We start from the raw sequence: 27,318 nt of genomic DNA on the forward strand, positions 1-27,318 counted from the left end.
TATATATATATATATACTGTATATATATATATATATACTGTATATATCAAAACATCCGTAATGAGTTTTGTGCCTCCTGCTGGTTTGAAAGACTTCACTAAATCTGACTTTATTTGTTTTAGTGTCTTTCAGGAAATTTGGTCATCAACAATTTAAATGCAGTTAATATTATTAACATCTGATTACTCATTCAGCTTTTACAGAATGTTTCCCCTTCTGTACTTTTCAACAACTATGTGGTTGTTTTATTGGAAAGTTTTGGTTCTTTGTCCAATGATGTTTAAAATTTTTGAGTTTGTTTCAGAGTCTAAAACACAGTCCAGTCAGAATCTGAACCTTAATGCCGTCCATACCTCTAAGTAACAGCATCACATTTTACCTGGTAAAGTTAAATATTTTCCTGAGTTTAACAAGTTTAATAATTTGAACATACTTATAAAAAATAATAAGTTTACTAAACCTCATGTTAACTTTCTTTGTCTTGGAGTGTTCAATTTGCACTTATGGGATTCCAGTGTTTTTCCTTAAAGCTTCCTGAGTGGCAGGGCGGCGCCAGTGTGCAGAGCTGTGGCCATTTGAGCTCCAGGTGTATAATGGTCTGCTGAAGTGTTCTCTGGAACATTGGATACCAGAAGTTAAGTTGTTTATTTGTCATATGCAGGTTAACACAAGGTCAACAATGCAATGAAATGTTTAGGATGAGAAGAACCGAATCGACTTGCTAACAACAACAAAAAAAAACAAACAAGAAAATACCAAAGCGTGCAATAAGGGTACAAAATAAAGTCCCAAACGTGAAAAATAAATATATTTACAAGGTCCAAAAGAAATATAGTAAACAACAACACTGTAGAATATAACGGTGCAAGTAGGATGAATTCTTATAAATAAGTATTTCACAGGTAATATAAGCTTAAATGCACATATTGCACATAACACATACGACACAGGTTCTGTGACATGTTCTTGCACAGGTAGTGACATTGAGAACTGAATTATAGTAAAGTAGTGACATACATCATACAGCCACATAGTACAGCAGCAACAAATATTAGGTGTCACAGATGTGGCTGGGTGCAATGTTAATGTATATTTATTAAGAGTTCAGTAATCTGACAGCTTGTGGGTAATAACTGTCTTTTCGTGTGCGATGGGAGGCACATGAATGGTAAATGGTCTGTACTTATAAAGCACCTTTCTATTTTATCAAGATACTCAAAGCTCTTTACACTACAATCTGTGGCCTCATTTACCCGTTCATACAGTAATCTACTACATCTGTACAAAGAATAATCAGTGCTTTTAAATCACATTCATGCACGGATGGGGCACATCGGAGTCAATGAGGGGTTCAGTGTCTTGCCCAGGGACACTTCAGCATGTAACCTCTGGAGGAATCGAAACCCCAACTCTTGCATTGGAGGATGACTGCTCTAATCACTCAGCCACAGCCATCATGTACAACCAATATTGCGACATCCTGCTTGTGTTTTCTAAAACTAAGAATTTTACTTATCAGTTCTTCTCTCTGTCCTCCTAGTCTTAATTACCGAACATCCTTTTGGACTTCTCCGTTCTCCGTGTCCACAAGCTGAGTACAGTCTTGTAACTCCGCTTGCCTTTAACCTAAACCTGCTCTGCTGCTCACCTGTCTGCCAGCCTGCCTTCAACCTGCCTGCCATCATACATACCTGGAATCTTCCACCCTCCTCTCTGTGCCGTCGGACCACACGTGACCTGTAAGAATAATACTATTTAATTCTACCCTTACCACTACATAATCTGGAAACCATACTTACCCGTCTCCCTCCTTTGCAGATCTTCCCAGTGTCTCCTCTAAATATCACTCTGTAAATAAATACCACTTCACCTTTTATCCCGAGTTACTTGAGTCTGTTACACTCAGTTACTTTGCTCTGGGTATTTATTGTTGCAGTTGTGATCATTTCACTTTATATAGCACCCAATAAACAATGAAAATGATCTCAGGACAATATACAGAACAAGTAAATCAGTCCAAATAAAACCTGTGTCAGTTAACATGTTGATTTATTATTATTTTTTTTATGTCTGCTTGGAAAGCCAGTGAATTGCAGAGATTATTCATCTGAATCTTTGAGCCAGCACAGATTGGCAGGCAATGTTTTGTTTTTTAACAGGAAGAGACCTGCAGTACCAAAGTCAGGAAGGACGTCAATCTGCTTTAAGTTACTGAAGAATGAGAAAACAGGAAAAGGGCACGAACAAACCTAAGAGCCAGAAAAACACATCACAGCAGTAATACCATGCCAAGTCAAGTCAAGGTTCTTTGTTGTCATTCGCATCACATGTGGTACATGAGGTGGAACGAAATTGTGTACACAGGGTCCCAGTTACATCCAACGATAGCAAAAGTATAAATTGTAAAAGAAAACAGTAATAAAGTAATAAACTAAGAATACACAAAACACTTAATAGTGCAAAAACAATACACCGAACAACAGCAGCACCAACATGAGTCTGTGTGAGCAGATGAGTACGAATGAACACAGCAGCATGAAATAAATCGGCAGCATGAGATCAGCTGCATGAAATAAATCAGCAGCATGCAATCAGCTGTATGGATAATCAGCAGCATGAGATCAGCTGCATGGATAATCAGCAGCACATAACAATCAAAGTGGTGATTACACTGATTTTTTTTTTCACAGTGATTATCCTGATTAGATTTGCATGAATCTAACGGCTTCAGGGTAGAAGCTGTTCCTCAGTCTAGTGGTTCTGCACTTAATGCTCCTCAACCTCCTGCCTGAGGGAAGCTGGGCAAAAAGTGTGTGCTGGGTGAGTGGGGTCCTTCATGATGCAGGTGGCTCTCTTCCTGCATCTGGAGGTGTAGATGTCTGTGATGGTGGGGAGACTGACTGCAACAGACTTCTGTGCAGCCTTCACCACTCTCTGTAAAGCTTTTCTTTCTGCAGCTGTGCAGCCTCCATGCCACATGTTGATGCTGGAGCACAGGATGCTCTCCACTGCACACCTGTAGAAGGAGGTGAGGACTGAGCTTCCCAGACCAGCTCGCCTCAGCCGTCTGAGAAAGAGTCTCTGATGAGCTTTTTTGATCAGGCTGGTGGTGTTGTTGCCCCAGCTGAGGTTATCATTCCGGTGCACACCCAAGTACTTGCAATTGAAGACCACTTTCACCGCAGCTTCTCATATATTCAGGGGGTGAAGGTGCGTTTGTTCTGTCTGAAATCCACGACCATCTCCTTCGTCTTCTTCCCATTGATGTGAAGGTTATTCTCTTTGCACCAGCTCTCCAGGTGTTCCACTCCTGCCTGTAGCTGAACTCATCAGTGTTTGTGACGCATCCAACCACCACTGTATCATCTGCTAACTTTATAATATGACATTCTGCATGGGTAGGTGCACAGTCATTTTTGAGCACAGTGAAAAGGAGGGGGCTCAACACACAGCCCTGAGGGGAGCCAGTGCTGAGGGTTATGGTGGAGGAGGAGAAGTTGTGGATGCTCACAGACTGCGGCCTGTTTAAGAAGTTCAAGACCCAGGTGCATATGGAGGGGCTTAGTCCTAGTTTGTCCATCAGGGTCTGTCTATGAGTACACACTGAGGGTAAATATGGCAGAGTTAAAAGAGCAGTCACATATAAAGATATTTTGCCAACAGCAGCATAACTAAAGAGTTACATGTGTCTCTGTTTCAGCCCTCTGAGGTTCTTTGTGTGCATCCTGCCACTCATCTAATGAGCACAGCAGGTGTATAACTAGACCCTGACAAAACTAGAGTCAAAATAAAAGACTGATGGATTTACAGAAAACCCAGCTGTTTTGTCTCATCAGGGCCTTAACTATTCATCCACAACTGCTGGTTGAAAATCATGGCTTCAATAATACCAAGACCACATATCTTTATATTATGTTTACTTCTGTGTCATGTCTCTGTTGTGTATAACTTTGTTCTGTGCTCATGGCATCCTGTTGCCCTGAGAGCTGTGCTTTAGTTTAGCTGCCTGAAATAAATATGCATGACTTCAGCCTGAAGTTTCATCCAAACCTGTAATGTGAGCCTAAAGCAGGAGGTACACGTAAGAAAAACTGCCCTCTGTTCATTCTCGGGAATGTTTTACAGCTTCTATCAAAGGCCCCTTTACATTTTCTGCCAGTATGACGGGTTTGGTTGACGTGTTGAAAACCAGACTCATGAATCATGGCATATGTATGTTTGTATGTATGGGTGTGCACTTGATGCCCTGGGGGTTTGTGCACACTGCCAAGGTTAGAGGCACAGACATGGCTTATGATGAAAGAAGGGCGTACATGCAAACGTTTAAGAGGAGGGTCAGTATCTAGAGTATTTGTGTCTCCCAAGGACATAAGGAACCAGTGTGAGACGGAACAGTGAGGAGCTGTATCGTGGGATAAGTACAGGTTGGACGTAGCAAGAGGTAGTTAAGTGGAAAAGACTAACAGATGCTGGGGCTAGTTTACTCAAGGGGGGAAGGAGCCTCACCACAGCCGGAGCACTGACACCCCCAACACACGCATACATGCACACACACAGTGAAAGAACAACTTCACTTCATCTTAAAAAACAAGTGCAATATCTGGCAAACAGTTTGAATTTCTTTGCATTATTCGGACATTGATGCAGTTTAGACACAAACCTGGACCTCTTTGTAAATAAAACAAATATGAAAGTAGCATTTCTTGAAGAAAGACATATTGCCAACCATATTACGTGCCAATGTTTTAAACATATCTTGTCTTATCTGTCAGTACTCAGTGTTTGGTATGGAGATAACTCTTAGATAGTACTGTCCTAACTTTTAACTCTGTAAAACTGCGCTGTTCTACCCAGATTAATTAAATATGGTGGCCAACTTGAGTCAGGTTGACTCATAAAGGTAATCAGTCAATTAACCTGCCATTCATCTATTATCTTTACCCGCTTCTTCCTTTTTCAGGTCATGGGGGTCACTGGTGCCCACATCCAGCTATCACTGTGCAAGAGGCTGAGGACACCTTTAACAGGTCACAAGTCCATCGCAGGGACACATAGAGACAAACAAGACAAACAACTCTCTCTCCCACCTAGGAACAATTTAGTTACAATCAGCCTAACGTGCATGTTTTTGGTCTGTGGGAGGAAACCGGAGTATCTGTAGAAAACCCACATGTGCACAGAGAGAACATGCAGACTTCACCCAGAAAGATCCCCGGCTGGGATTTGATCTAGTGACCTTTCTCACTGAGACCATCTGAGCCGCCATGCTGCCCATCAATTAACCAATAGGAAATTAATTTTGGGGATGTTAAAGGGTGAAGACAACTTTGAGTTTGAACTCCGACCTCTGAGTACTAATGGCAGCAGCGTGTGTTCTTGTTGCAAATTATAAAACAAGTAGAATTTGCTCTTTGTCACGCTCCTCCATGTCCAGGCTAACTAATCTAGGCAATACAAGCTAGACAAAACTGAATGTTTTCACTGCCCTCAGGCCCAGTCCTCCCTCACAAGAGATCCCAGTGGGATTTGACTGGTTTAATAAAGGTTAATAAAAATAAATAAAGCTGATGAGAATATTTTGTGCTTCTTCTTATGGATTTGAACACTGTAACAATATGCACATTAAGGCCAGTTTTGAACATTCAGTTAGCCCAATTTACCACGACATGCTAATACTAGCACCTATGCTATCAGCTTTGATTTTTATTGCTCGCTTTAACTGGTATGTGCATTTTCACCTGTGTTAGCTCAGACACATTGTCCAAGCACTAACCAATATTATGTGCATAATCATCTATAATGTTTATCACCTGTTTTTTTAACCATAAAGGGATTTTAGTTAAAAGTCTTTGATACTGAAGTTTAGCATCAAAGGCAGCAGGTGATGTGCTCACGTCCTCAAGGACTGCTGTTTTGATTTATTATTGGATATGATTTATCCACAAACTTTAAGAAAATACATTTATGTAAACCTAAAAAAGTTTGAACTCAGTTTAAATTTGAAAGCAGATTTATTTATTACTTATCCTGATGCATGCTCAGTATTTATTACTTATAACTTTAATAACTGACTTTTTATGTATGCAAATGTTTCTGTTCAGTGCCCTGAGACAACTTCTGTTGTGACTTGGCACTACATAAATAAACTGAACTGAATTGAATTTAGCTTATTTATTTAGCAGGGCTCTGAGTTGGACTTTAGCTTTTCAGTCGTGAATCTTGTATTATTTCTGGAAGGAGCAAGTTTCACAGCATGAGATCTGTTTACACAGTGTGTTGGCTACGCTTTTTACTGTTGCTGTTACAAAATGAAGGAACGTAGTGTACACAAAGATTGCATAAATACACAGGATTGTGGAGAAATGGTCTAAAACAGTGATTCTTAAATTGGGTTGGTACCCCACTGTGAGTCAAGAGACAAAATAAAGAATCTTAAGATAATTATATGAAAATGAAGATTAAAAATGATGGTCATTTGTTGCTTTAACTGTTACAAGAAATTAAAAAAACAATAGAGATGAATACAATGGTTGAGCTATTTGTATTCTCATGTCATAATTTGTTAATTTCTCTTTGTTAAAACCAGGTCTCTCTTGTAAATGAGTCCCCGTGGCTCAGTGGGATTAACCTGTCTAAATAAAAGTTGAATGAATGAATAAATAGCTAATTGTAGTTTGGTTGTAGAGTAGCAAAATGCAAATTTGTAAACCAGTCGTCTCTGCTACTGATGCGCTGTGGATCAGATGGTGAACAGTGTGAAAATCACAGCTGCAAGAAATTAAACCAAATAGTTTCTAAAAAAAAAAAAAAGTCAAACATTTTCTACGTATTTATTATTTCAGTATCTAAAATAAATTTCCAGTTAAAGTAATTTAGATTGTACTGTCTAAAATCTTGAGTAAAGTGAAAGTCACCAGATATCAAAAAAACAAACAGCTGAGGCACCAACCAGGACAATGTTTGTGGTATCCAGTTACACAATTTTACAGCCAGACAAATTAAAACCAATATTTTTTTGTGGTAATGGTCCGACTCCAGTAAACTTATGAAAACCACCAGCTTGCCTAATACATTTATAGCTGCTTGTTGTTGTGGCAGTCGTGTATTTTGCTGTGAATGGACTACTTCCTGTTGTACTAAAACTTTATTGTCACCCAGGTTTTTATAAAGACACACACCCATACTTACAAAAAAACAAAAACAAAACAGCATCCACATCTTACTTTTAGATGGGTCACAAAGAGAACATCTGCCAATGTGTTTTATATACAATTACAATAAAACTCACGATAAAACTTAAGGAATCATTTCTGTCCTATCACGCATGACCTCACTCGACACACACACACACACACACATATATATATATATAAAGCACACCCCGTCGCTCTCTGTCTCCCTCTCACACACAAACCACTGGCATACCAGTGAGCCTATATTTAAAACGAGTCCCAGGGATGTTTTTTATTTCAAGCGTTCTATCAAAAGTGGTGCGTGTGGATGGCTGGGTGTAGAAAGGCTGCATCAGGGAGGCTGCTGGTAAACACAGGTATGATAAAATGTAATCACAGCACAGGATGAGCAAAGGGTCAACAACCTTCTACAATAACAGAATGAGTGTTGAGAGAAAAAGAAAACAAAAAAAAGAGCCTGAAAGTGTGATTATATAATGATCTGGCATGACCCAAAAAGTTACAAATTTGCCAGTGCTGCAAAATACCACCTTCCAAACGTGTAGCTGTTCCAAATCGAGCCCCATCATCCATCCCACATCTCATTTTCAAAGCCACTCTTTTCTCCCTCTCTCCTCCCACCACAAATCCCAGAACCTCGAGTAACAGGCAGAGAGAGAGACAGAGGAGACGAGGGGAGTGTTTAAATCTGGCGTTCTGTGAGTGGTCGGGTTGGTGTCTGGAAACCTTTTACATCCTGTTTACGGCGGGCAGATTTCAGCCCGGGACCACAGAGAGCTGGCACGGGGCCTCTGGCCTGGATGCAGCTTATGCCTCTCTTTTTTATCTGCTCCCTGCCTCCTGCGTGTTTGAATGTGCAATCTGCCCCGCCGCCTCCTTCAAATCAACACCTCCAAACCTAAAACAAGCACGTCTGGCCTGCACTGCCCACGGCTGCAGAAAGATGATCACGCCAGAGTCAGACAGACCGAACAACACTTTTTAAAAGTTTTAATACACAAGCACTGGTTTAATAAAGCTATGTCATCATATTTACAGTGTCCTATATCAAATGGAAAACTCCGGACAAATAAAGAAGAGAAGCTTTCATGACTGTGAAGAATAAAACTTTGACTTGTCTCTGCCAAAAGGGATCAAACAAAGCAGAGGCTCCATCTTAAAGGAGCAGTTCGCTGCTTTACTCCTAAATCGTTCTCTTTGCTCCCCTCAGCGGCACTTGCAGGATTTGACGACCATATTGGAGAGCTGCTCAACGCGAGGGGTGCGGCCGATGAAGTACATGATGGTGAGGGGCTCCAGGTCCTGAGGAACACAGCAGGGCGTCGCTGAGGCCTCGGGGTTCAGCTTGTTGTACAAAGGCAGGATCTGACCAAAAGAGACATTTCATTAAAAGTGATCATAATAAAAGTGAATTTTCTGCACCATCCTTTTACTGCGAGTGATGAGATTCTGCCTCAACATGGGGTTTGGCCAAGTCTTTGCATTTTTAGTTCTTATACAACAGAGTTGTGGAGCTGTTTTCGTGCATTGCCAAGCAACTGACTTGTGGTTTGACTTTGTGGGAAACGGTTATATAAGAAAACTTATGGCATTCTCACAACTGTACAGTAAAAATAAAGCTGCAGCCAAAAGTCAGTCAAGATACAGTCCTGATGGAAAGTTGCTGGACTCTATCACATTTACCACATTTTTATTTCATCCTCCTCTTTTTTTATATATATATATATATGAATATACACAACTCAACAGGGACAAAGGAATAAACGTATGATTAATATAACATAAAAAAATCAAATATGCGTGAACTATTTAGACTCTTCTCGTAGTATCTTGTTAAAGCACCTTTGGCAACAATAAAATTTCCAGTTTCACTGGGAATAAACCTAACACGCTGTGACCAAAACCATTCAACTCAAACCAGAGTAAATTAGGAGCATCAAAGTGCAGGCAGTTTAAAGTTTTTCTAGGTTTAGTATCAGATTCTGGGTTTTCTTAAAGCCGCTTTCCTGGAAGTTTGCTCCAGCTTGTTAAAGGAAGTCACTGCAAAGCCATAAAAAGACAAAAATATAAAGTAAGAAACAAAATCTGTATTATATTTTCTTACATCAATGGCTGATGTATCCCTAAATAAAAATTGTGGTAGCAAATGTGATTAATTCTGGACAGTTGTCTTAATCTCTCTTTTCTTTTATGTTTAGCAGGAGATTCACTTTTATATTTCCTCCTAAACTTCTTGGAAACTCCACGTATGTCTTCACCATGTTTGCTCACCTCCACAGACTGCAGTCAGAGTAATGTAGATCAGTCATGTGACTTAAGATTCCACAAGGTTTTAGAGGACTCAGCAAAAGTCTTTGTTTACACTGAGTGCGTACCTGCATTTACAAATTGCATATCAATATATCTGGAAAACTACCAGAGTAAATCCAACAAACTTAAGTCAGGTCATCTGGATGATTTCTTTTTTTTTTTGTTGTTGAGACGTTTCGTCTTTCATCCAAAGGATTTCATCAGTCTGATGACCTGACTTAACTTTGTTGGATTTTTTACCTGGATTATTGAGCATGAACTTTGATGTTTTGAACCACTTTAGCTATGGCTGCCTCAGAATAATCAATGAGGGAGAGGGTGGGCCCCAGAAACCATCTTATCACCAGTAAACTGGTTGGCCCACTATGGGTCAACTGATGAAGTCCTTTGGATGAAGGGCGAAATGTCTCAACAAAAAAAGAAACCATCCTGACTTAACTTTGTTGGATATTTTACCTGGATTATTGAGCATGAACTTTGACACTGTTCTATTTGATATAGTTCAGAAAAACTTTTTTAATGTTTGGCTTTATACTTTGCAACGAGTACCTTCAAGTAGATAAATATACTGCCCATCTTTATTTTACTTTTTTCTGTTGCAGAAAAGATACACAAAATGACAATGTGGCATTATTGTGGTGGTGTTCAGAAGCTGGTTTCCATCACGAACCTTCACAAGTTCTGCCTTTAGATGTTTATCTTGTGCTCTGAGAATCACACAGACGCTTTGACAAACTTTCAGAAATCCTTCATTTAGACTCCACACCAATGATCTGTAACTCTGATGAGTCTGATCATCCGGCTTTGGTTCGACCTTACACCAACAGGTATCAGTCTTTTTTAATGGTTAATTGGACTCTAACCATGATGCACTGGTGTGAATCGATGAAACATCTGCTAGAACTGGGCAAAAGTTACTTTAAGTTGACGTTTCTAAGCTACACAGATATTTTAGAGGGCTCAGCCTCTCTAGGTGGCTCGGTGACGCAGTTAGTAGAGCTGATGCCTCTTAGCAAAAAGGTCACCGGACTGAATCCCAGCTGGGGGCCTTTCTGGGGGCAGTTTGCATGTTCTATCCGTGCGTGGGTTTTCTCCAGGTACTCTGGTTTCTTCCCACAGACCAAAAACATGCATGTTAGGCTGACTGGTGACTCTAAAGCGTGCATGGCTGTGCCTGTGATGAACGTGGACCTGTCCAGGGTGTCCCCCGCCTTTTGCACAGTGATTGCTGGATATGGGCACCAGTGACCCCCCGCGACCCGAAAAACAAGAAGCGGGTAAATATAATTGATGGATGGATGGCTCAACCTGTAACGGTTTTCATTTATTCATTTTTCTCCAGAAACCCATCAGCTGTTAGAAAAAAACTATGTCCAAACAAAGCTATGGATGGAAGGATGAAGCTACATATTGTAAAAAGTAAAAAATCACTTTCGAGCCATGAGTAAATGGCATACATTGGACTTTAAAAACATAGAAAAACCAGTATGTTTTGTCATTGTGGAGAGTTTTGTAGCCAGTCTCTCCACACTTGTTGCTCGTTTTATATTTTCTCTATGTACGGTTCTGATTTTCCAGTCAAGCTACAAAAAAAGAGCAACAATTTCCAAATTATCAGGTTATTTCTTTTATCAAACTTCATCCAATCGCGCCCACGCAGCTGTGATGAGACGGTGTAAATATTATATTTTTTTAGATGAAAGTTTTCTGAACAAATGAATTCCAGTCAAAGAACGTTAAACTGTTGCTACTTCATCTTGTAACGCTTCCAGTCTTTTTTACTTCCACATAAACAAGATGTCTTCATTAAAGTAAAACATTTCACTGTTGGAAACTTCAGTGTCAAATTGAGTAAATGAGAAGATTTGAGAAGTTCTTGACGGGTTTTAATGGTCGTAAAGGCTCCGTGCCCACAGCTGAGGTCCACGAGACGAACACGCCGTGCTGTTTAAACATATATGTTCAGTAACGAACTTCTGAGAAGTGGCAGCCCATTTATGAGTCTGGGGTTAACCAGCATGAGCTAACTGTAGTGTTCAGTCACCACAAACAATGCACTTCAAGCTCATTTAAAGAAAGAAAAAACATCAGCTGTGTTTCTAACAGTCTGCGTATTAAAGTCCCGCTGAGAACTGATTGGAGTTTGGACCAGACCGGAGCGTTTCGCCAGAAAAGACCGAGAAGCTGCTGAGATTTTTCTGACAATCGCAGATGTTTCTGTTTATGTAGTTTGGCTGCGTCTCCACTCTGAGATGTCTGTCAGGGTTTCCACTGAAATTATTCAGCACAAAACATCATGAATCTTCAGATCAGAGGAAAAAATATTTAGGAAAGAAAAAAAAAAACACTCATTTGTCTCCGATTGGCCTCAGTGGAAATGGTTGTGGAAATGTATTTACTTCCAAAAAAAGTTGGCACGCTGCATAAAAACTCTAAATAAAGAAGAAAAAAAATGCAATGACATAAAAATAATTTAAAGTCCATATTTAATCAAACTAGTACAAAAACAATCTGTCAGCTGACGAAACTGAAAAAAAAAAAAACGATTTGGAAATGCATCTTTTAGCGACTCTGTCAACGTTAGAAAAATAGGACAGAGTACAGTTTTAAAGAGTGAAATGTTTTCTGTCGTTTCTAGCTGTTCAGAAACTGCGTGTGAAGAGTCCGACTGCACGAACGTGAAGCTTTTTACAGCTGAGCCAGAGCTGTAACAGCAAGTGGCTTGTCTTGCTGAAACAAAAACACTAAACAAAAAATAACAAGAAGCATAATTGTTACATTTCTAAACTCGGTTATTCACACATTGTGGATTCTTTCTTTCATTTTTTTCCCTGGAGGATTCAGCCTCTCTGGGATGGTTCGATTGTTTTGGAGGAGAATGAAACTCATTTTGGACTTTGTCACGTATGAAAATGGGGACTGAACAAAATCATTTCATTTTTAGCAAAAGTTACATTTCCTTAATGATTACTGTAGATAAACTGATTGTCTAGTGAATGGAATAGGACCGTTTTAAACTTGACACGTTTGACTAGTCACCAGGTAATCTGACTTTCAAAAAGCTCACGTTTGTTTTGGAAAATAAGAGTTACTGATAAGAAGCTAATAACCCCTTTGAGATGTCCTGATTGTAACAGAATGGTCATGGATGATGCATACCTGTTCACAGGTAAATACCAGGTCATGGCGCTCCTAAGGCGTTAAGATCCTCCTGTTCTGATGAAATTGGTGGCTTTATTCTTTCTTGCTGATAAACTCATCAGCAGATCTGGTCACTTGGACCTGTCTCGTCCCAGAGTTCTGCTTTTGTTTTGTCATGAATTGTTAAAAACGTTCGAGCTGGGTCATCCTGCCTCCCTCCACTTTTTGCCACATTTTCTTTCTGGTCACTAAATGCGCCATGTAAGCCAAGTGATAATGACATTTTATTTTTTATTTAGACTGTCAATGCACCACAGTTAAGCAGCTGGTTCATAATATGTTCTTTTTTTTAATGTTCCCTGAATGAAAAAGACTGTTAGGCGTCAAATCTGTTGGGTGTTTAAAAACAAAAGAGGAAATGCAAGAGCTGAAAAAGTCTACTAAAAGTACAGTGATTCTTTTATTTATTTATTTATTTATTTATTTTATTTATTTTACACAGGTATGTCTGCTGCTTACTCCACAGTTCAGGCTTTTTAAAACTGGTGACTCATTAAGTGCACATTTATATTTTAACGTGTGCCACAACAACAACAACAAAAAACAGGATAAACAGCTAAAATTTTGCTTATGAATGAGCTGCACTGTGGTGCAGTTAAATGTTTAATTTAACCAGAAATTATAATCCCTATATGTTGTTATATGTTCTTAGACAGAAACTAGAATTTTGGCTAAAATCAAAATCAGCAAGTTAGAATTGTACAAAAATCTGAATCAGTCTTGGAAACTGTGACGAGTGCATCTCTGATTTATTGCTGACTAAGAAACAATGAAACCAGCATTCTTTCAAGGACTCCATAAGCTAAATCTAAAAAGGTTGAGCAGGTCCTCTGGACGGATTCTTCTTTGTTGAAAGGTTCCACCATAGTTAGTTTAGTATTTGTAAAAATTGTCTGAGTTATAAACATTTTTATATGCGCTAAAGTCTGTTTAGCTGTGGCGTCCACAAGATAGTGGTTTGTGAGTTATGTTGCAAACAAATACACCAACACGCTCGGGCACAGGTAATTACATTATTGCCCTCTGCCATGAAAGGCGTGTGATCATTTAAAACCTGAGCAGGGACTAGATGCAGACTCAGCTCTGTAGACGAGTCATCTGACAGAACGAGCCAGCCCTTGACACTCACCATGTTGTAGTGGTTGTTGACACTCCAGAGGTACGGACAGTTGCCGGCGCAGAAATTGGCTTTGTACCCTTTTGGCTCGTGGATCCACTTCCAGTTGAGGTCACGCCTGAAGTCGATGTAGAGCGAGCGCAGGCAGCAGCCCTGATCCGAGCCTCTGAGACACACAAAAGCAGACATAATGTATTTCAGCTCCAGTCCAGCTCTGTTATGTCTGAGGCGGCCATTCAAATCTGGGTCATGGGAAAATTATACCAGGTTAGCACTGAGAAACCAGCCATCGCAAAGTAATGACTACACGAGGCTGCCAGAGCTTCCCCCTGCAGCGCGAGGTAGTCTAAATAAAACCCGGCACGCCTGCTGGGCTGCACTCTAAACACAGGGTCTCTACTGTCAGTTCTGCCTCACAATAGCCTGAGAAAGTGGGTAAGGATGAGGGGAAAAGGAAATCAACCACAACTATACATCAGCTTTACAGAACTCCAAACCCCGGAGACGTTTCAGGGCTGTCAGTCAAAGAAAACCGCACACGAGCGGCTTGTTTGGCGGTTTACCGGGAGCAGGTTGTGGTGTCTGTGGCGGCCGCCCTCTTCTTTCGGTTCTTCCTGGCTGGGTTGTCCACTCTGTCACTGGGCAGCAGGGTGAGGATGAGGTGCGGCGTCTTGGTGCTGAAGTCTGATTGGCCTTTAACCTGACCTGGCTTTCTCATCTGACGGAGACGCTCATCATCCACACCTACAGAGGGCCCAACGTGACGGTCAGTACGGTCTCAAGTCCTCTAAAATAAAATCATATTCATTATTTCTACAAGAAAGAAAAGGGCTTTGTCTCTTTTTAATATGAAACAGTTTTAGAGCTAACAAAAGATGAATAGATAAAGTTGAGATATTTTAAAATGTTCTAGAAAGATGGTGATTTATTCTTAGTGTGAGTGATGATTCAGTATTCACATGTTTAGTTCCTGATTTTTTTAATTTTCTTTATGTTTATTTTTGCAATCTAATAACTTCTGCATACATTGTGCTATTTTAGTCTGGGTTTGTGGGTCCCAGTAGCTCAGTGGTCTGTGCTGTGGTCTCATAATACTGAGGCTGCAGGTTCGAGCTCAGGTTTGCATCGGAACAGACATCCAGCGTAGAACAATAAAAATATCTTTCATGCGATTTCACTCGCTGTGGGTCGGAGCAACAAAAAAATAATAAAATACATTACAGCCATCAGCTCATTCAAAGGATGGATGCTACGACTTTAGTTTTAATAACTTTTATATATATATATTTTTTTAATATTTAACTTGATTTACAAATATTTTCTCCATACTAACACCTTGCACTTAGCTTTTAGCTAGCTTCTTGCTACTCATAGCTTTTTGCCAGTGTTGCGAAGCTTTAAGTTAGCCTTTTGTCACTTTTTGCTTCAGCATATTTACTTTTTGCTCTTGTTTATGCTACTTTTAGTTTTAGCTACTGTTTCACTTTCAGCTTTTAGCAAGTCTTTGCTACTTTTAGCTAATCTTTTGATATGTTTAGCCTTTAACTGGCTTCATTTTGTTTTTAGCAACTTTTTTAAAGCGTTGAGCTACTCTTTTTTTTTTAACTTATAGCTATCATTTTGGTGTTTCTAGTTTATATCTAAGTTTTTGCTGCTTTTAGCTAGCGTTTTGCCACTTTTAGCTTTTAGCTAGTGCTTCTTTTAGCTGTAACAACTCAGTTTCATCTTGTTCAGCATCATCCAGCACTCAGCGTTCACGCTGCATTTTCACAGAAAATGGTATTTCTTACTGGTATCTTACTGGTTGTAAATACAGAAGTTCTTTGAATGATTCAGTTTGGAAAAACAGTGCTAAATTCTGAAGCAACCCACCTTTGTTTCAGCCCTGCTCAGACTTTAGCTCATCCATTTGATCAAAGTTAAACTTTATTTCACCAAACTGTGGTCATTTAAAAAGCTGTCTAGAACAGGTAAGACAATAACTGTTGATAACTAACAGAACCCCTCTTCAAAACATCTGAACTACCACTTTATTTATTTATTTATTTATTTTTATTTATTTTTTTTATTTATTAATTTATTCATTTCATTTAAAAAACACATATACAGTATACATAAACATATATGTACACATATACATATACATACTGTATATATATATATATATATATACACATACACATATACACACATATACATATATATATATATATATATATATATATATATACATATATACACATATACACATATACATATATACATACACATACACATAAACATACATACAATTTAAAAAAATTATCTAACAAGTGAAAAGAAAAGTGAACATATGTGCAGCCTGTTTTGAATAGGTGGTTAATTTTTACACACCTAAAAGGATTTAACCTATCAGGATGAGACTGTTTAATTCTAAAACCTTTTATAATTTAAACGGTAGTAAACATTCAGAAAAGGAGCAGATAGGAATTTCCTTCTCTGAAAACTTTGTTCTTCTCAGGAGCAGTAGTAGGACTAATTTGTTTCACAGGTTTTAAAGTTTGAGGAGTAAACGGATGAAAACAAAATGAAAGACAGATGCTCTGACGGCCTCTGCAGTTTGTCTGGCTTTTTGACTTTTCTGTCTCTTTCTGAGCCACAGGAGCACAACAAGGCAACACAAGCCCCTGCTTGTCTTACAGCACCATCACAGATTGCAGTTTTCTTTCCAAGATTGAAAAAACTCAACTATATAAAAAAATCTCAGCTTGGCAGGGAGAGCTGAGCGTAAATCCTGAGAGTGCAGTAATTTGAGGGCAACATGAAGCAACACAGGCAGTCTGGTATTAAACAGTATCTCAGTGTGTGGAGGAACAGTTTCACCTTTATTCCTGCACCTTGGTGCACGAGTCTTTCACGAGTAGCTCACATAACACTCTCCTCTTTATGTTCGTGACTTGTGACCTGCAGAATTGCTGGCATCAAAATAAATTAAAGGCCTTGCACACCTTAAATAAATGCCTATAAATAAATCCCATCCTGGTGAACCGTGACTACAAGAGCAGGGCCTTCAGTTAGGATATAAAATTTTGACAACCAGATAAATGATACATATCTTTACTTTAATACAGAGTCACAGTAAGATTACTTCAATTTATATTCAGTTTCACACTCCAGAAGCTCACTGGACAGGAAGTGCTTTCCTCTTTTTTTGTTTCATTAGGCACATCTGACTTATGGTGTCACTTCTTTTACAGTCACCAACAACGACCTGAACTTACCAACCTAACACTAAACAGAACAACCGACAGGGACAACCCACCTGAACACATAACCTGAAAAAGTCCACCGGTTTCTGTTTCAAGTCTACCTAGAATGACATGCAGCTCACCCAGTCTCTGGCGTTCAAGTACAACATGTAATTTCAATGTTTCATACTGAAGTTTAACAATAACCCACAGAACTTACTGTTTTTGTACAATTTCATCACGTAATGAAACAAAATATAACTGTAATATTGAAAATTTCAATTGTAAATCTGAATGGGATATTTAATCTTAATCTTTTCAAACAAACTACAACACCTGCAAGGCCTTCTTGAAGGCTCAGAGCCCCGTGTTTTGGTCCCACCCACTCTACATCAACATTGTGAATGGTTAATTTTCCAATCAGGTATAAAATAAACTTGACCTGGAGAGTCTGACTGAGCTGCACCTTCTCTGAAGACAGTGAAGTCCTAACCAATGACAAAGAACTTTAAAACATGTTTCTGTAAGGAGACGCACATTAAAATAATCTGATTGGATGTTTTCCCGATTAAATTTATTGCTAAACTACAAAGTAGCTGACAGAAAATTACAGACAATAGCAAAAAATAAAACAAAATTACAATGAATATATATATATATATATATATGTATGTGTGTGTGTGTGTGTGAAGGTGTTTTAAACCCTTCCCACACTCTTGCAATATTTTAAACAATGTTTCTAAACTCTAATTGCTCTAAAATAGCACAGAATGTCATGAACTCAGCTCTCTGCCACCTGCTGCTCTTGGCCACGCCCACTCCTCTGCTGCAGAGAGGCGATCAGCCGATCAGCTGCAGGAGGATGCTTTATCTGCAGCTGTGGGCAGCACACAGGTGCTAAATAATTTAAAATAATTTATTTTAAATAAAAATTCCATGCAGCTCATCCATCAGTCAGCCAATTGTGTGTCATGTCCAATTTTATTTTGAAAAACCGCGATAAAGCGAGTCCACGAAAAACAAAACGCAAAGTAGTGAGGGACTACTGTTTATATATTTCATAAAATACAATGTTCAATAAAAGTTTAATTATAACATTTCATATGTGCTGAATTCTTAGGCCTTCTCTGAAGGCATAGAAGGCCGTAACAGTTCCCTACCGATATCAAAACATGTCGCATTCATAGTATGTGTTGTGAATGACTCTTGGCTACTACAACACGCAATTATAGGTCAATATCTGTGATATTGATGAAGTTTTAATAATTCTGGTTTGCTAAAGTCACATAGCTGTGGCAGCCATCTCAAATGGGGTTGACTCCAAAAGTTAACCAGATGTAGAGGCACATCCAGCAATTTCTTTCTGCAAGTTTTATAAAAAAATTATTGAGTCAATTTCAGGATGTTTTGGTAACAGACACACAAACACAAATTGGCAAAAACATTGTCTACCTTTTGTCTTCTGCAGTGGGAGACGATAACTCATTTACCACTGAAGGTTGAGATCAGCTCTTAAGATCTCGTAGTCGTGTTTATGTATGTGCTGCGGTTATCTTGACAGCTAAATTTTATTTTGACATGCAGCTCTGACTAATTTAGAGCAGCTGAACACAATCGGCCAACATCAAGAGTCTTCAGAAAACACAAATCATTCAGTGAGGCGGAAACGTTCCAAACACTGATTAAAACATGAGAACAAAACCAGCAGCGACTAACCAGCAAACAGCGCCTCCAGCTCCTCACTTTTGTTGGGAACTATGTTGTTGGTGGACGGGACGAAGGTGCAGCAGGGACAGTGGACGCCCAGCTTCAGGCCAAGGTTGTTCTCTGGAGAGAGAAAAGAACACATGAGCTGAACCGCTCAAACCCAGCTGTGTGAGTAACGACATGGGAAAATGGCTCGGATCCAGACCTGGATCTGACACCCAGTCTTTAACAGTTTCTGTGACGTCCACAGAAATCCAGATCCCCTTGGCTCGGGGCTGAACGGTGCGGGAGTCGATGTAGCGCTGAGTGGAGGTGCTCTCTTCCTCTGGTCTCAGCAGCTGATAGGACAAACAGTTTTACCAGTTTAGGCCCAACAAACATTTGGTGATTTTTTTTGTTTAAAAAAAAAAAAACGTCTTCAAGTGGTCCAAATGAGTTAAAGTGTGAGCGCTGGCTCAGCTTCACACTTTTTAGTTTTATTGTTGCTTTTCTTTTTGCAGTCTAACTACTTCTGAGCACTTAATGCTAGTTTAACCCTTATAAATTTAAATGTTCAGTTCATTCAGGAAATTGTTTTTTGTAATTTTTATAAATTTCAAAATATTTCTTTTCCACATAGAATAAATTGTGATGTCTTCAATTCCTAAAAGAAAAAAAACTGTCCTCTGAAATCAGCTGCAGGTTTGTTCTACTTTTGTCTTTTTTTTGTTGCTACTTTTAGCTTTTAGCAAGGCTTTAGCTATTTTTAGGTAGTCTTTTGGTACTTACAACTTTTATCTAATCTTTAGCTTCTTGTCATCTAGCATTTTACCACTTTTAGCTATCCTTTTGCTATTCTTAGCTTATACCATTTAGCTATTTTTAGCTTTTACCAAGTGTTTAACTTATTTTATTTAGTGTTTTCTTCCTTTTGAGATACACTTTAGCTATTTTTACCAAGTGTTTTACTGATTTTATTTAGTTATTTTTTTCTCTTTTAGCTACTGTTTTCTTTGACTAGCATTTTGATACTTTTAGCTTTTAGAAAGACTTTTGCTATTTTAGGTAGCTTTATGGTACTTGTAATTTTTGTGCAATCTTTAACTTCTTTTCATCTAGCATTTAAATACTTTTAGCTATATCCTTTTGCTAATCTTAGCTTCTAACTTAGCTTTTAGATTGTGTTTAACTTGGTGTTTTCTTCCTTTTATCTACTGTTTTCTTTGGCTAGCATTTTGCTATCTTTGGCTTTTGCTTAGTGTTTTACTAATTTTATTTAGTGTTTTCTTCCTTTTAGCTACAGTTTTTTTGGCTAGCATTTTGCTACTTTTGGCTTTTAGCTAGCCTTTTTGCTATTTTAGCTAGAACTTGCTAATTTTATCTAGCTGTGGCTCCTTGTAGCTAGTGTTTTGTTACTATTAACTTTTAGCTCTCCTTTTGCTACTTTTATTGTATTGGTGTTTTGATCATTTTAGTTCGTATTTTGCTACTTTTGTCTAACATTCTGCTCCTTTTTGCTTCTAATTAGTATGTTTTGATTTTTTCCCTAGCATTTGATCATTTTAACTTTTAGCTAAGACTTAGCATCTTTTAACTTTAAGCTAGTGTTCAGCGTCTTTTAGCTTTTGGCTTGTTCATCAAATTTAAGCATTATCATTCAATACTCAGCATTCACAGACTTTTCACAGAAACTCTTAATTCCTACAGTTACAATAACACAACTTTTATTATGAGGCACTTATAAAAAAAACAAAGAAGGGCTGTGCACTAATAAAGGAAGTAAAGCATTTTTATTTTCTAATTACCTGAAAGAGCTCCACTCTCTGCTCCGAGGCCCCGGCCTGTGGGTTGGGGGCTCTGAAGATCCTGAACTCAGCCTTGACCAGGGTGCTGTTGATCAGGTCCACCTCGCTGACGTCGAAGTGGACGACTCTGTAGTAAGGGCTGGGTGCTGCTGGCTGCACGGCGTCTGGACGGAAGAGAAATCAGAAAAACAAAAAACAGATGAGAAGCAGTCCAATAAAACCCTGCTCCTCTTCAGACTGTGGGACTGAGGCATTGTCTCGGACATAATTACTCATGATGAGCGTCTCTGAACTAAATTACAGGCTGGAGCAGAAATGTGTTGGCTCTCATGTTGGACGTATGGCTGACTGATGGCTTTTACTGCATGAAGAATCACCTTCAGTTATATAATTATGGCATCTAACACCAATACCCTCAAATTTCCAACACAAGATCTGTCAAAACCAAGTGTCAGCTGCCACCACAGAACTCACAGAGCCTTGCTCAGGGGTTCCTCCTCTCTGGCAGCAGAGGGCACATGTCTTAATTTAACAATAAATACATGTCTTCTTGTGTAAAATATGCCTTTAAAGTCTAAGCTGTTGACAAGTACTTTTCATTTTTACTCATAGGCCACTTAAAATGTTTTACATATAAGTGACAGCTTTTCAACATAAACAGAGGTCATAGGTCAAATGAGTGTATTAGGATTGACACCTAAGAAATTAATACTTTTACCACAGCTGATGTGCTCAGCAGTCATATAAAAACTTTCATGTAGATTGTTTTAAATTAATTTTATAGGAATCAACACAACGCCTAAAAGAGAGCAGTTTCTGTTCTTTGTATTAAAACATATTTTGTGAAAGGCAAGACTTAAAGAGTCACGGTTAAAGGACTTAAATCAAAACCACATAGTGACATCATACACAGGGCTGTGCAAAAATATTGAGTCATGCCTCTTAAGAAATTTGAATAGTTTTTCAGGCTTTTATGTCTTCTAGGTTTTATTAATGACATCCTGTTTTTCCTGACATTTGTGATGGTGTGGTTTTAGCTCATGTTGAACTCAGGTTCATTCAGCTTTTTACAGTTTCTGTTTACCAGTTGTCACTGGTTCAGCAGTTGAACAGTGAGAATCCAGTCCTGCTTGTCACTGTTCAGGAACGGGTTTGATTTACAGCTGTTTTAGTCGCTCTGCTCTTTTTCAAATTATTTCTGATATTGCTCCCTTCAGCTTCTTTCTGTTGATTTCAGTGGGTTGTTGTTCTTGCCTTGCTGAACTTTCAACTGTTTTTCTACTATTTTACTTTTTTTTTTTTTGCTATAACCTTTTCTGTGATCATTTCGACTCATTTTTGTTTAATTCAGCAAACTGTCTCATTTCAGCATTTTCTTATGTTTCATGTATTTTTCCACTAATGTCAGTTTTCTTGATCCATTATGGCTCTTTCAGCTTCAAGACATTCATTTTTGGATAATTTAGGCTACAATTTGGTGTGGTAGTAACAGAGAGTGATCCTCAACCTATACTGAAGGCTAAATAATAATTCAATATGGCCACCAGAGATAACACATGCTGTCCAGCAGTCCACAGACAATTTTTTGTCCAAGCTCTGAATTTGCAGCCATGTAATGTAGGAATGTCCATCTTCCCCGCTGGACACCTCATGTGTCAGCAACGCTCTCTATGGTTTTTAGGGGTCATGTATTCATCTTTAAGATATCGTTTCCTTATTTGTTGCTAATATTTTGCTACATCTGGCTCTTAGCTTGTTTTTTTTTTCTTTTCATTTTGATCAACCAGCAGCCAGTCGCAAAGACATGTCTTCCCATCATTTTTATCAGATTTATGAAAAATACCTGTTTGACAGAAAAAAAATGTATTTTAGAACCAGGTGATTCTCAAAGAGCTGAAAACTTAAACAGTTCCCTCCAAAAAGGTAAAAACGTTTTAATTACACAACTATTTTAACTTAAATTCACTGCTTTTACCTTTCTTTTATTTGTTAAAAATAGATTTAGTTATTAACAATAACTTGAGCTACTATAGCAACTAAATATTGCTAAATAAATAAAACTTTATCTTAAATGTACCATACTTTTTACTGAATAAAAACCATCTCAAGATGTTTTCTGAGGCCATGGGCCACTGTTTTTTGACAAACTTTGAGTTATTTAGATACATGAGCTTTTTGGACATTTGCAAATTTTTTGAATCCATTACGACGCATGACCTATTTGACGAGGAAAACATTTCTAATGACTGTTAACATAACATTTCATAAAATGTTATTTTTAGAGTGTAGAAGTTAGAGGACGCTACATTTTTCAGGTCTTTCTCGTTTTCATTTTCTTAACTTCATCTGCTGTAAATTGTTTTGTGTTTTAAGCATGGCATGTCTTCTTTGATCTTTATTTATTTGTTTATTTTATCTATATTTTCTCCTTTTTAATTCCATACCTGTCATGAGCAAGTAGCCTAGACTGAACTGAAAATGAGTGAAAAAGCAGCCAAAGTCCAAAGACAAACCAAGATCTTCAGAAACCCTGAAGAACCTTTAAACAGGAGTGGCAACAATAAAGAAATGGTTAAAGACTTTTGCACAGTGGTGCAAGATTCGTGTCCCAGAACTTCCGGTTGGGCCACTTGGGGGACCGCGGATCACATGTTGAGAATCCCTGTAACTCACTTGAGTCAGTGCGGGGGGGCAGCATGTCGATTCTCTGCACCTCTTTGGCGTAATAGTCCTCCTCGCTGCTCTCGCGCTCGCACGCGGACTCGGCGAGCCGCGCGCGCTCCTTCAGCAGCTCGCGCGTGCTGTTATAGAGCAGCATGACCTCCGCGGGCACGGAGCCGGGCGGCGGGTCGTCGTCATCGTCGTCCGGCGGGCTGCGGATGCGCAGCTTGCTGAGGATCTGCCCGCGGACCGCCTCGATGCGCCGCGACTTCTGCGCCTCCAGGTTGATGGACTGGCACGTGTTGATCCCCTCCACCAGCGGGACCCCGGAGAACCGGAGCAACAGCAGCAGCGGGAGGCCGGGGAGCCACATGGTCCGGGAGTGGGAGAGAGGAGGATCCGCGGAAAACTCTCCAAACAAAGCGCAAAGAGACGTGCGCGTAAAGTGGCTCAGAAAGTCACTCTGAGGGCTGTGCCTCCAAATGTCCACTTCTAATGAGTTATATTGATCAAAACCAACTCATGTGGAAATATAAAAAAAACATGTCTTCTTCTGCTTTGGTCGATTTAAAACACTTGCACGCGCCAAGCTGGACAGAAAATAAAGGACGCACTCATTGTTAGTCGTTAAGGTTTACACTTAAGTTAGTAAAAATAACAAAAACACAAATAAAAAAAAATCTTTTCAAATGTTTTCTTCTTCTGTCAGACTCTGGTGAGTCACAAGCTTCTGTAAGTTGTGCGCGCCGCTTCCTGCGTAAAAACGCGGAATTCTCTAAAATTCTGACCAAAGGAAATCAAAGCGGTATCCGTTTCTCCCTCCGATCGTCCATCCTCGCAAATCTGAGCAGCTTTCAGGAGAGCAGAGTCATCACAGGAGCTCAGCCCATGTCGCAAATCCTCCATACAAGAATCTGAGCTGCGCACTTTAGCAGAGGCAGCGCAGCGGCTGCGCTTTGGCTCCTGAAAGACGCAACTGTGCGGCAAACAACAGACCCATATCCACATCCAGAAATACAGCTGGAAAACACACACATATATTTATAAGAAAGCTGTTTGCACTAAAATATTGGTGGAAAAAAATGTTTAAGGTGGGAGAAACATGGCGAGGTCCATCCAGTCTCTCTATCAAAAGTTAAAAAAAAAAAACTAGAAGAAAGTCTTTGTTTTGTGAATTCCTGCTTCAAACGAGCTTGATGTGTGCCGGGCTGAAAGCTCTGGGACCTGCTGCACGATGTGCCGCCATTACTCTGCAGAGCCTCAGTGAGAAGCAGCTCTGGACTGAGAGCCTCAGAGGGAGAAGGAGGAGGTGATGGGACTGCGTGTGTGTGTCCTCTCAGCAGAAGAGGTATACGCACACACAGAGCTACACATTTTGCATTTATTACCCACAAAAATGCTGCACCGCCTTTTTTCCCTCCTCAGGTAAACATCTCCACAGGCCTGACGTGCCGGAGTTACCATAATCTGTGAGTCACATCCAGTGGGACCACAGGATTATTACAGTGGTCGATGCTTTCAGCACTGAAAAGGCTTTGAAGCAGCTGAGAAACTATATTTATCTGCTGCTTATTCTGTTAAATATAAGTAAGGTCACTGAGTTTACGCCTGAAAGTCTACTGAACATTTGCTTGGCCTTAAGAAAAAAAAGTTACTAACCTGCTGGGAAAGAAAACAATTATATACTTTTAATTGTTACAACAATATTTAGTTGGTCCACCAAGTCTGACCAAGTCAAGATATAAAAAAAACAATTTCTCCATGAGGAAAGCTCTATTTAGCAAGGGCAGAGTTATGGGTTGTCAAGTTGCAACTTCAAAAGATTTTAAACACAAAAACTTGATTTTTAGTTTCCGTAATAGGGTATCCAATCCTGGACCTTGAGGGCCTGCAAGTTTCATTTATTTTCTGGCTCCAACACCCGGTTCTTCTTTTTTCGAGTGTATACATAGTCCACCTCTCCAAGTTCTCTTCCACCTGTTCCCTGTTCTCACCAGAGATCACATAATCTGCAAACATCATAGCCCACGGGGATTCCTACCTGACCTCACGTTAGTCGGCCCATCAACAAAGCAAACAAGAAGGGGTTCAGAACCTTGATGCACTCCCACCTCCACCTTGAAGCTATGCCTGACACTCCTACAGCACATCTCTCCACTGTCCTGCTGTCCTCATACATGTCCTGTACCAGTCTAACATACTTCTATGTCACTCCATGTTTTCTCATGCAATACCACACCTCCTCCCTCGGCACTCTGTCATATGCTTTTTCAAATCTACAAAGACACAATGGAGTTCTTTCTGACCCTCTCTGTACTTCTCCATCAGCATTCTCAAAGCAAAGATGGCATCTGTGGTGCTCTTTCTTGGCATGAAACCATACTGCTGCTCACAGATAGTCACCTCTCGTCTAGCTTCCACAACTCTCTCCCAGATCTTCATTGTGTGACTCATCAACTTAACTCCCCTGTAGTTGCTGCAACTCTGTACATCAACCTTGTTCTTAAAAATGGGCACCAGCACACTTCTTCTCCATTCCTGAGGCATTTTCTCACCCTCAAATATTCTATTGAATGTTTCACTCAAATATTCTATTGAATATTTGAGTGAAACACCTCACTGCCATCTCGCAAAGACATTTTCAAATCTCCACTATGTCATCGGGTCCTACTGTCTTCCCCTTCTTCATTCTTTTCAGAGCTTTCCAAATTGCATCTTCACTAATCTTTCCCACAGTTTATACGACCTCTTTTTTCACTTTCATTCTCTTCTTTCATTAGCTCCTCAAAATACTCCTTCCATCTTCCCGTCACACGCTCCTCACTTGTTAGAACATTACGTTCCTATATTTAACAAACCTAACCTGTTGCACATCCTTTCCAGCCTGATCCCTCTGTCTTACCAATCGGTACAAGTCCTTCTCACCCTCTTTAATGTCCAGCCTCCCATACATCTCTTCATATGCCTTCTGCTTTGCTCTACGTTTCATCTCCTTAAATTCCTGTCTCCTCTCTTCAGTCCTCTCAATGTCATATCTCTTCTTGGCTAACCTCTTTCTCTGAATAGCTTCCTGCACTTCACTATTCCACCACAAGGTTTCCTTATCATATATTCTCTGTCCAGATGACACACCAAGTACCTTCCTACCTGTCTCTCTAATTACTGTTGCTGTAGTAGCCCAGTCATCTGGAAGCTCTTTATTACCACCCAGAGCCTTTAACAGCTCCTCTCTGTCTGAACTCCTAACAACATTCTTCTTTCCTCAGCTTCCACCATTTGATCTTCTCTGATTTTACTCTTTTTCACAACAGTCCTACACACAATCATCCGATACTGTCTGGCTACACTCTCCCCTGTTACAAACTTATAGTCCCCAATCTCCCTCAGGTTTCTTCTACACATAATGTAATCTACCTGCATACTAACCACAACAACCATATTGTTAGGCTGATGGTCCTCCTTTTGCATGTGAACAACTGGTTCTGGCTGTCAGCAGTAAACTGGTTGGTCCACTATGACAAGGTGCTATTTATAAGTCTTGTTTCAGACTTGTGGATAAAAGATGAAACTTTTCAACAAGAATCTTGTCCTGGCAAGGACCAATGCAGACATGTTCCCGTTTTTAGTTTTCTACATTTGCCTTATAATCTGGCTGTTTTTTGTTACTTTTTTTTTTGCCATTTTATTTGTAAAAAAAAAATAAAATCTGTATGCCCTTTTATAACAGTCTATTGTTGTCGCCGTTGTCCATTGTTTTCATCGTTCTTTGTTGAAATCAGGTCTCCCTTGTAAATGAGTCCCTGAGGCTCAATGGGATTTACCTGTCTAAATAAAGGTTGAATGAATGAAAAATCTGTCCAGAGGGCCTGACTTAACTTTGTTAGATACCTGCGTACTCCTTCCTCCACTCTTGTAGGTCACTCTATGTTCTTATCTCTTTTGTAAATAAGTGTTGACTACAGCCATTTCCATTCTTTTGGAAAAATCTTGCCAAGATTTACAAGGTTTACTCTTGTAAATGAGTCCACGAGGCTCAATGAGATTAACCTGTATAAATAAAGGTTGAATGAAAAATAAAAAATCTATCACCATCTGTCCTTCCTGGTTTCTTCCCTTGA

The 27,318-nt window shown here is 39.4% G+C and overlaps 1 protein-coding gene across 1 annotated transcript; it reads right to left on the reverse strand.

Annotated features, from left to right (window-relative positions):
• Nucleotides 1–8,399: 8,399 nt before the first annotated feature.
• On the reverse strand, nucleotides 8,400–23,635 carry tgfb5 (transforming growth factor, beta 5). Its single transcript, XM_037675792.1, has 7 exons — nucleotides 23,213–23,635; nucleotides 20,540–20,703; nucleotides 18,961–19,093; nucleotides 18,765–18,875; nucleotides 14,385–14,565; nucleotides 13,834–13,987; nucleotides 8,400–8,558 (listed from the first exon to the last, which is right to left on the reverse strand). Exons 1-7 carry the CDS (start codon nucleotides 23,571–23,573, stop codon nucleotides 8,400–8,402), a joined length of 1,263 nt encoding a protein of 420 aa, XP_037531720.1. The 5' UTR covers nucleotides 23,574–23,635.
• Nucleotides 23,636–27,318: the final 3,683 nt, after the last annotated feature.

Source organism: Nematolebias whitei, chromosome 4 (genome assembly GCF_014905685.2).
Source record: "Nematolebias whitei isolate Nwh7 chromosome 4, NemWhi1, whole genome shotgun sequence".
NCBI classification, from domain to species: Eukaryota; Metazoa; Chordata; class Actinopteri; order Cyprinodontiformes; family Rivulidae; genus Nematolebias; species Nematolebias whitei.

Bases quoted from the DNA above. Each gene is read 5' to 3' on its own strand.
- tgfb5 (XM_037675792.1), bottom strand. From the start codon at position 23,573: ATGTGGCTCCCCGGCCTCCCGCTGCTGCTGTTGCTCCGGTTCTCCGGG. The intron at 19,094-20,539 runs GTAATTAGAAAA...TTGTCCTATCAG, and splicing joins AGAGAGTGGAGCTCTTTCAG to CTGCTGAGACCAGAGGAAGA. The intron at 8,559-13,833 runs GTGAGTGTCAAG...TCTTTTGGTCAG, and splicing joins TCAACAACCACTACAACATG to ATCCTGCCTTTGTACAACAA.